At 48.5% G+C, this 10,889-nt stretch overlaps 1 pseudogene and 1 gene segment (V, D, J or C); both read left to right on the forward strand.

The window, feature by feature from the left end:
• The first annotated feature begins 4,557 nt into the window (after positions 1–4,557).
• Positions 4,558–5,200, forward strand: LOC109378581 (immunoglobulin lambda variable 3-25-like). The segment is given in 2 exon segments: positions 4,558–4,663; positions 4,800–5,200. Coding segments are annotated over 2 exon segments (432 nt in total).
• A 3,947-nt stretch (positions 5,201–9,147) lies between these two features.
• LOC109378580 (immunoglobulin lambda variable 3-25-like) lies at positions 9,148–9,622 on the forward strand (annotated as a pseudogene).
• Positions 9,623–10,889: the final 1,267 nt, after the last annotated feature.

Genomic DNA, 10,889 nt, shown 5'->3' on the forward strand with positions numbered 1-10,889 from the left:
GGTGAGCCATGAGGTCCTTCTGTCTCTACACAAGTATCACCACAGTGCTTCACACATCATTTCTACTGACAACATCTCCAGCTTTTGTAAGTGAATTAGTTTCATCGCATCAGCGGTACTAGGATTGAAAACCAAGTCTTGGATATTAGTCATTTGTCTGGGATATTAGGTGAAATATGCTTTCTTGCCAATTATATTTCATAAAGTTAAAGGGTCTCTCTTCCAATACTGACAATTGTCCAAATCGTTAGCCTTGACCATGTTAGAAAAGGAATCCTGATCTAACTGTCAGGGGATGAGTCTCACCTAAGGAGCCCAACCAGTCGTCTGTTTCCCAGTCCCACTGACACATGATCCTGTGTTGTCTGCCTTGGAGGGAGCAGAGGGAGTGTCCCCACCTCTGTGCACAGTCTTGTGTTTCACTGGGAAACAGATTCCAGCACCATGAAGACCTGAGTGCCATTCAGACGCTCGTCCTCCCTGAGGGTTGTGACAGGAGGGGCTCAAGCAGCCTGGGGAGGGGGAGGAAGAGGACATGGGACATGGTGAGGGGCAGAGCAGACAGAGGCCAAAGGGAAGGCTCTGAGGTCAGACTCCTGGATTGGAATCTTGACTCATCACTGCCTGGGAGACTTTGGGAAAATCATTTACCTCTCAATAAGGGATCTCTCCTCATTAGACTGGGGGAGAGGCTGTGCCATCAGAAGAGGGAAAAGTTGGGTTATGATGGCAGGTGAGGGGGTGCAGGTGAAACAGTCACCGAAGGTGTGACCTCTATTCAGGGCTCAAAAATAGTAATTCTATTGAACCAGCTATACATGTACAATGACATTCATCCTGGGGACACCAGGAGGAACTGTGGGTCCTGGTTTGGGGACCCAAATAAGTCCAATTCCCCTGGGCTGTGCCCGAGTGCAAAGGGCATAACCGATGCTGTTTTGAAAACACTTCTACTGGGTACAATCAACTCTCCACTCTGAAACCCACACCTGGCCCTGCTTCTGACCTCAGGAAATTACCAACATGAGGCCCTTAGGCTCAGGGCTCAGGCAAGGGCTGAGACACACACACTGGGGAAGGGAGAACAGATTTGCATTCCAACTCCTCCCTTCCTGAGCTGCAAGAAGAGAGGATAAGACAGGAGCTTGGAGAGGCCAGTCCCAGCTGGGCAGCCTCAGGGCAGAGCTCCAGGAAGATTCTCCCCACCATGGACTGGCTTCCCTTCTACCTCCTGCCCCTGGTTTTCTCCACAGGTCAGAGTATCCCAGGGCACTCAGGGGGTCCCCCTTTCCAATATTTCCCTCCAAGTTCATCCTTGAGAGACTTGTGTCCCAAATCTGGTGCATTCGGCATCATTTTTGTATTTTTCCTTTTCTAGGCTCCTGTGCTTGGGTTGTGCTGACACAGCCCCCATCTGCATCTGCCTCCCTGGGAGCCTCGGCCAAGCTCACCTGCACCCTGAGCAGTGAGCACAGCACCTTCTACATTCACTGGTATCAACAGGCACCAGGGAAGGCCCCTCGTATGTGATGAGGGTTAACAGTGACGGAAGTCACAGCAAGGGGGACGGGATCCCCGATCGCTTCTCAGGCTCCAGCTCTGGGGCTGACCGCTACTTAACCATCTCCAACCTCCAGTCTGAGGACGAGGCTGAGTATTATTGTGGTACAGGACATGCAAGTGATGGTCAAATCCGTTATACCACAGTGACACAGACAAAGGGGAAATGAGGCCAAAACCTCCTTCCATTCCCTTTGCCCTACGGGGACACAGGGTAAGCTGATCTCTGTCCGTCTCCATGATCCTGAGGCCTTTGCCGCTTCCCCTTGCAAATCCTATCATCCTACCCCCTCCCGGAGACACCACAAGGGAGAGCTCATGGTTCCAACAGGGTCAGTCTGTCATCTGCTGTCATGTTACTGTGACAAATTAACAGTATGAAGAAGTACGCCTTTGTTGTCTGTTCCTTTCCTGTGGCTTTGGCTTCAGAGATGCCAGGTGATTCTGGGACCAGAACATAAAATTTCACATCAAACATACATGTGTGATATCAATTATACTCAATATAGCTGTTAAAGAAAATAGAAAGAGGAGGAAGTGCTTGTGTGGCCTGTGGCCTTTGCAGACTCTCCAGAAGCAACATCATTTAGTGCTTTTGTATCCTTGGGGAATCTCTTGGGCCAACAAGCTGTTGACAATCTAATTGAGGAAGCAGCTGAAACAGGTCACAGGCCCTGCACCTGGAGATGATGGAGCTGATGTGGCTGAGGGTGTGATGGGGAGGCTGGGAGGGAGGGAGAGTATCAGGGGAAGGCGTCCTTTCCCCTCAGGCTCCCTCCTCATCTCTCTCTCTCTCTCTCTCCCTCTCCCTCTCCCTCTCTCTCTCTCTGTCTCTCTCTCTCTCTCTCTGGAGCTGTCTTGATTTTTCCATTCTTACTGGGTTTTTTTTTAAATTTTCGGTATATTTCTCTTTTACTCTTAGGTCTTTGTTCATTAACTCATTCTCTAATCATATAGTGTGTGTGTGTGTGTGTGTGTGTGTGTGTAGTGAGTTGGATATGACTCTATCGCGTATGTAGGATCATGTGTCCACCACAGTAGTCTAGACACACAGCACTTCCATCACCACAAGGGTCCCTCGTGCTGGCCTTTTGTAGCAGCATCCACCTCCTCCCCCTGAAGCACCCCTCCCTCCTCTAACCCCTGGCACCACTAATTAGTTATCCATGTCTACAATTTTGTCTTCTCAGAAATGATATATACAAATAAAAACATAGTTTTACCATATTTAGGCTTTTGGGATTGACATTTCACTTCAGTACCATCCTCTGTAGATGCCTCAAAAATAATTTTGCATTAAGAGTTCCTTCCTTGGGCTGGCCGAGCGGCTCAGTTGGTTAAGAGTTAGCTTAAGAGTGCGAGCTTTGAGCAACAGGGCTGCTGGTTCCATTCTAACATGGGTCAGTGACACTGCGCCCGAGCTGAGCTACCGCTGAGCTGCCAATAGGTGGCAGAATGGTTCAGCCGGTGAGAGCATGTGCTCCTAACAAGAAGACTGCCTGTTTGATGGTGGGCTACACCTGCCCACAACTAAGACTGAACTCGGCACCTTGAGCTGAGCTGCTGCCCGGATGGCTCAGTGGATAGGGCATGCACTCTTAACAACAAGGCTGCTGGTTGAACTCCTGCATGGGATGGTGGCTACACTCACCTGCAACTAAGATCGAACTCGGCACCTTGAGCTGAGAGGACACAAGCTGCCAATGAGCAGTCAGAAGGTGACTAATGCCCTCCACAACTAAGATTGAAGAACAACTTGGCTGGTTCCCCTCCCCAATTCCCCAACACTGTTCCCCTCCCCCAACTCACCAGTTTAAAAAGAAAATACTTACTAACAAAAAAAGAGTTCCTTCCTTTTCACTGCTGGGTAGTATCCATGGTCCAGGTGGACCAAAGTCTACTTAACCATCTACCTTGGAGGGGCATCTGGATTGTCTCATTTTGCAGCATCACGCACAAGGGTGTCATGAACACTTATGTGTAGTTTCTCTGTGAACATAAGTTTTCACTTCTCTGAAATAAATACTCCAGTGTTCAACTGATGGGTCATATGGTCATTGAAGGCTTAATCTCTTAAGAAGCTTCCAAACCCCATCCAGAGTGTCTGCACCATTTCACATTCCCACCAACCATGCATAAGTGATTCCTTTTCTCCACATCGTTGCCAGCACTGGGGGTTGTCACTGTTTTACTTTAGCCATTCTGGTTGGTGCGTGGTGATACCTCACTGTGGTTTGTATTTGCGTTTCCCTAATGGATAATGATGAACATCCTTCCATGTGCTTTGTACCATCTCAAATCCTCTTCCTCTTCCATGACATGTCAGTTCTTATTTGTCCATTTCCTTAATGGATTGTACTTTTCCCGTTAAGATTGATCGTTCTTTACATACTCTATACACTAGTCACTCACTGGGTATGCAGTTTATAAGTATTTTCCCTCTGTCAGTTTCCTGGTGTTTTTTATCCTCTTTAGAAAGTTTTGCAAAGCATAGGATCTTTAACGAGTTCAATGTGTTCATCTTTCCTTTTATGAATCATGGTTCTGATGTCATCAAAGAATTCTTGCCTAACCTTAGATCTCAAAGATTTCTCCTAAAACAAACAAAAAAATTGCCTGAAAGGAACAGGAGCAATTTCTCTATATCTGGTCATGGATTTCTGGCCTCTCCTACAAGTTCCTGTTTCAAGCACTCCCTGCCCCCCTCTCCTCCATGAATGACCTCATCACTAGACAGGAGGACTAAGGGGTCTCCCCAAGCCTAGAGAGACGGTCCAGGGCTCAGCCTGAGATGAGTGAACAGGTGCTGGGTCAGGGGACAGCACTGTCTCCCTCTACACCACAGAGAGCTCTGGGGAACCTGGGTATAGGCATGGGAGTGAGGGCCCCAATTTAAGTCCTCCATAAGCCCAGCTGTTCTCTGCTCAGCAGGAGACACTCAACAAGCCACAAAAGGAAGGAAGCTGATTTGCATAAGGACCCCTTCCAGAGGATAAGAGAGGCCTAGAGACCACATCCCCCTCTGTGGGTCAGAGATCAAGCCTGCTGCTCTCCACCATGGCCTGGACCCCTCTCCTGCTCCCCCTCCTCGCTCTCTGTACAGGTGCTGCCCCAACCCTGCCTGCCTCTCAGCTCCCACAGGACCCTGAGCTGGACCTGCCCCAAACTCTGAGCTCAGCCCAGGCCAAGCCTCAGAATGGTCTTTATCCTCAAGCTTCCTCTCCTCTCTTCTCCTACAGGCTCTGTGGCCTCCTATCAGCTGACCCAGTCGCCTTCTTTGTCAGTGGCTCCAGGAGAGACAGCCAGGATCACCTGCTCTGGAGACTTACTAGACAAAAAATATACTCATTGGTTCCAGCAGAAGCCAGGCCAGGCCCCTGTGCGGGTCATCTATAATGATAGAGAACGGCCCTCAGGGATCCCTGACCGATTCTCTGGCTCCAGCTCAGGGAAGACGGCCACCCTGACCATCAGTGGAACCCAGGCCGAGGATGAGGCTGACTATTACTGCCTATCAAGCAACAGTGATGGTACTACTCACAGTGACAGAGGCAGATGGGGAAGTGAGACACAAACTCCCTTCCTAGTGTGTGTCACTCTCCTACAGCCCCAGGAGGACTGGTGACAAATCCATGAGCAAATCTGGCCCAGGTCTCCAGATCTGAGATCCCCAGACTGCCTCCTCCTCCCAGCCCTCAGAGAGCTCTGCAGAGGCTGGACCAGGTGTGAATTCAGGGCTCACAGGTCCATTCTGTCCTGGTGTTGTCTAGACCTGCGTGTGAGTGGAGGACAGAGGGCGTGAGTGGAAGGATACACAGAGAGACATAGAGTGGTAACAGACCTTGAATATCCATTTGATGTTGAATAGGACACTCATTGGTCACCTGTCCTGGATTAAACCCTAGAACTAACCAGCTCATCTGAGTTCACAAAGCCCCAGGATCCATAGCTGCCTGGGACTCTGAACAGAGCAAACCAGTGCATTGAACACTGTAGAATCCACCTAGGTCCCCTCTTCATGATTAAATCACCCTCCTACCCCTGCTGGGGACCCCGGCAGCTCACAGATGTGCCCTCACTGGGAAGTGCTGTCATTGAAAAGGACTATTTTGAATCCTCAACTAATTATAAAAAAAATTTGATAAATGGGAAAAGGGACCTGGGAAGGATGGGACAAATAAATAAATAGTAACATGACATATTTGAACTATATTACCAATCACATTTGGTCTATGCTCTAAACGCCGTAATTAAAAGGTAGAGATTATCAGATGGAATTTCAAAGCAACACCCTACCAGAGGCTGCAGATAACAATCCTACAGCAAATAAAAGACCAGAAAAAACAAGGTCAAATTCAGGAAAAGTTTCCCACCTTAATTCTGCTCCCCAGTGTAGGGCAAAAACATTTACAGTGGACAGAGAATGTGGACAGATGAATTGCACAGTTTAAAATGGTTACATGGAAATGTTCATATTATGTGTATTTTACCATATAAAATAATGAAACATTGACAGTGCACATTTCCTGAATAACAGTACAGAAATGCCCTTCATCCCTCCCTCCTCTCCCCACAGCCTTTAAGATTGTTTAAAAAGAGTGGCAATCCCTCCCCAATGAGACGTAAGAGGTGAACCTGATCCCCACCCACATGCCTAGCGCGTTCTCTCCACCAGCCTGAGAGGGAGCATTTCCACAGGGACCAGTGTGTGAGGGGGGCTGGGCAGCAGTGCCAGCTGTGGGCGCAGGAGTCAGAGCTCTGGGGAGACCCCGCCATGGCCTGGACCCCTCTCCTCTTCCCTTTACTGTTTACACACCTGCTTCCTCCCAGGCTCCTTCCCCAAGCACGGTCCTCGGCAGGACCCTAACCCTGCACATGACCCTGCAGGGAGCGGGAACCCAATGGGTGAGCCCAAAACCCCTGAACTTGCAGATCTGTGGTCTCATGAAAACTCAGCTGCTCTCAGTAGAGTGACCATGACACACCTGTCACTCCCACCTGTCAGAGGAGAGATAACCAAGCAATACTGTGGAGCAGAGCCATCAGGCCATAAGCCAAGCACCTGTACAACCAAAGCAGCCTTTCCCAATGCCCCCATATTCTCCAGATCTAACCTGGGAATAGCTGATGACAACCCCACGTGTAGAATGAGTGGTTCCTTATGACAGCGAGGCCATGATGGGGACAGCAATGATCCAGGGAGACACAGCCCTGCCACCCAGCCTGGTCCTTACACTTCTTCCTTCCTAAGCTGGTCAAGTTCCGCCCCAAAGAGCCAAGGTCTGAATCCAGAACCCCTGAACTCCAATCCTAGACTCACCACTTTTCTCTGTTTCCTGTGGGACTTAATCTCTGTGGGCCTGAACTTTACATCCTGTGAAATGAGAAAACCAATAATGATCTTAAGAATCTCTATTTTTTGTTTCAATTAAATGATACGAAATCCAAAAAAAAGTCTTATTAATGAAGAGGAACTCTATGGGAGCCCCAGTGAGTGGGCCCATGTCTTGGATTCTTCTGTCTTTTCTCTGAAGGATCCAGGACAGGGCCTCAGTGAGGACCATGTTTCTGGGTGGTGGACAGGCCTCAAGTCCAAGTAGCAGGAGGTTCCCAGATCATCAGCACAGCAGCCGAGACTAGTGTGGAAATCCCATCCCATGAGCTCTGAGGGGTATGTGATGAAATGAAAATAATATTAGTGATGATGATGAGGAGGAGGAGGAGGATGTGGTGATGGTGATGAGATGATGATGATGATGGTGATGATGATGATGATGGTACAAGTGCACAACTGAGCTTTTGGTGTCAGGAGTTTACCTGTTCCACCTGATGAATACCTGCTCATATTGAGGTGGAAGGAATAGCAGTTTTAGTTCCAAAATACACAGGATGTGAGGCTCCGTACTGGTGTGGCACACTTTCCAATAGACTTACATTTTTATATCCCTGCACTCTGCATTCTTCTAATAAAAACAAAGGAAAAACAAAGGGCATTTAAGCCAGGAACATGTTTATAGAAACTGACCTGCCCACCTCCCTGAACCCCTGATTTGATCTGTCTGTGCTGGGCTGGGCAGGGCAGGGGGGTCACAGTGGCACAGAGGGAGGGCTGGATTCCCTGGTCCACACCCTGTCGGGTAACAGGTGCTCTGGGTGACCTGCAGGAGGAAGCGCCTGTAGGAGTCTTCTCCACCAGCATGGGGCAGCAGAACTGCAGCGAGAAGCAGCCAGGAAGAAGTCTGGGGGCTCCCAGTTAGAGCTTCAGAGGGGCACCAGCCCTGGGGTCAGCAGTGTCCAAGGCTCAGTTCCCCAAAAAGAAGTCGGGACAGTCCATCCCATCCCCTTGAGACCCAGAGACAATGTTGTGAGTGTCAGCCTCACAGTGTCACCCCTGGACACTGACCGGACCAAGGCACAATGAGAGCTTCACCTGAAAGGCAGGTCACCTCTCTGTCCAGGAGAGATCCCAGGGAGCTGACCTCTGTCCTGGGCATGTCCACAGACACCCTGACCTCTCACCCTCTGCCTCTGATCTAGAGGCTGCAGCACCTTTGCTGAGGGTCACCTCAGGGAGTGAGAGGCAGCAGTCAGAGCCCCTGTTCCCTGGATGGGGCATCACAGACCCTTTAAGAGACTCTCTGAGAGTGAAGTGGATTCTCACTCCTCAAGTCACAGCTCTGACACTGGGCTGTCCTTGTTCAGTGACAGGACCCGCCTCAATGGAGGGACCACTGACCATCTAGACCCTGGAGCTCACAACCTGTGCAAAGACCATGACCCTGGGGTACCTCACAGTGATCATGGAGCCTAAAGCTGGTGTCTCTGTCAGGGCTGGGTTTCTGGTGATTATAACAAATTTACTTAAAACATTCATAAAAAATTTGAAAACAATGAAAGAGTTGACAATGCCAATTGCTAGTGTGTGTGGATAGGGGATGTCACAGAAGGTAGACAAAAAGAAGTTTATAAAGAAACCAGGGGAAAATTTGATCATCAAAAGCATGAGGATATTTACTGAGGAACCCATCATACTTGAAACAATGAACAAACATCCTAACAACACAGAACCGCGCTTTAATGAAATGTAGAGGGCGGGAACAAAAATGTGCATGGGGCTAACAGAGGGGATGTTGAGGAGGACAGGTTCCATTGACTGCCGTCTGCTGAATCAGGTGTGCTCACTTACCTCTCAGAGGGCCCAGCTCAGCCCCATGGGCAGGTTCCCACAGCCCCACTGGGTCAGCTCAGGAAAGACCCCAGCCCAGGAGGGTCTGGGACATGTGGTCAGACCCCAGAAAGGTGACTGTGCTTGTGGAACTCAACAGTCCATGGCTGATTTTCTGACCTGAGAAGCAGCTTAGAAGCTGGCAGACTCCTCCCTTCCTCCTCAGCCACCTGTTCGGCCCGATATTTGTGGAGAGAATGATCTCTGCTAACGCCTTCATTTGGAACCCCAGATGAGAAGCACATTTGCACATAAGCTAAATGAGCTCACCCCCAAAGGACTGAGGAGGGAATAAGAGGAGCCTGTGTGAGTGGAGCAGTCCTGCGAGGTCCCAGGAGGCACAGCTCTGGGGCCACCTCACCATGGCCTGGACCCCTGTCCTGCTCCCCCTCCTCACTCTCTGTACAGGTGCTGCCCCAAGGTCCCACCTGCAGTCTCAGTCCCCACAGGACCCTGAGCAGGCCTGTCCCATCCCTGAGCTCAGCCCAAACGCAACTTCATTTGGAGCCCCCTGGGAACGGGTCTTTCATCTTCAACCCCTCTCCTCCATTCTCTCACAGGCTCTCTGGTTTCCAGTGAGCTGTCCCAGCTGCTCTCAGTGTCTGTGGCCCCGGGACAGACGGCCAGGATCATCTACTCTGGAGATACCATCGAAGACGGATATTATGTGTACTGGTATCAGCAGAAACCGGGACAGGCCCCTGTGCTGGTCATCTATGATAATAGTGATCGGTCCTCAGGGATGCCTGACAGATTCTCAGGCTCCAGCTGGGGAAACACGGCCACCCTGACCATCAGCGGGCCCAGGCCGAGGATGAGACTAACTGTTACTGTCAGGTGTGGGCTATTGTCAGTGATAAGACCCATAGAGACACAGGCAGATGGGGAAGTGAGACAAAACCCCCTGCGCTGTAAGTATCACACTCTCCTTCACCCCCAGGAGGACTGTACACAAAGCCATGATTGGTCTGGCCCAGGTCCCCAGATCTGAGATCCCCAGTCTGCTCTCCTCCTAGCCCTCCAGACAGGCTCTGCAGAGGGGGTCATGGGAGACATTAGAAAAATTAATATTGTAAATGCATTAAATTTGATTACAGACATAATGGAATGATAGCACATATTAAGCACAGACTCAGATGATGTTTAAACAACATCATGTCTCACTTTTCGGAGATGATAATTGAATCGTCTGAGATTTTAAAATGCACTGTTGAGATTAGACACTGCAGAAGAAGAGACTGGTGAGTAGGATGACATAAAAATAGAAATGACATAAAAATATTCAAAACGAAATTAAAAAAAAACCCCAGCTGAAAGCAATGAGCAGAGCCTCAGTAATTTGTAAGATAACTTCATGCAGCCTGATAGGCATGTAATTGGAGTCCCAGAGCAGAGAAGACAGATACGGGTGAGTAGAAAAAATACTTAAACACATAATGGCCAAAAATGTTCCCAAACAGGAGAAAACAATAACTGAAATATCCAAGAAGTTCAACAGAACTCAAGCCCAGGAAACATGAGAAAAGAACACCAACAGTCACCGTAATCACATTGCTAGAAATCAGTGATGAGGAGACAATATAAGAAGCAGCTAGAGAGAAAATACATGTCATATGCAGATGAACAAACACCGAGGAAAAAGCAGATTTCTCATTAAAGCAATGCAATTAAGAAGACAGCAAAGCACTAGCCCTAAAAGAAAAAGCTTTTCAAAAATATCTTTGAAAGGAAAACAATCTGTAAACCTTGAATTCTTCACGTAGTGAAAATCTTTCAAAAATGAAGGCAATTCCATTGACTCAACTCCCTACACTATATTCCACATCTAATGACTACATATATCTATATATCTATATCTATCTATCTATATATATATATATATTCAATTATAATTGACATACAATATTATACAACATCAGCTTCAGGTGTACGGCGCAGTGATCAATCCTCTACACCTTCCAAAAAGTGGTCTCCCTAACAAGACATGTGACCACCTGACACTCTACAAAATATTTACAACATTAACTATATTCCCTGAACTGTCTTTAATATCCCTGTGGCAATATTGTAGTTAACTATTTATGCTGTCTAATCCCTTCCCCTT

Source organism: Hipposideros armiger, unplaced genomic scaffold (assembly GCF_001890085.2).
Source record: "Hipposideros armiger isolate ML-2016 unplaced genomic scaffold, ASM189008v1 scaffold_2194, whole genome shotgun sequence".
Taxonomy (NCBI): domain Eukaryota; kingdom Metazoa; phylum Chordata; class Mammalia; order Chiroptera; family Hipposideridae; genus Hipposideros; species Hipposideros armiger.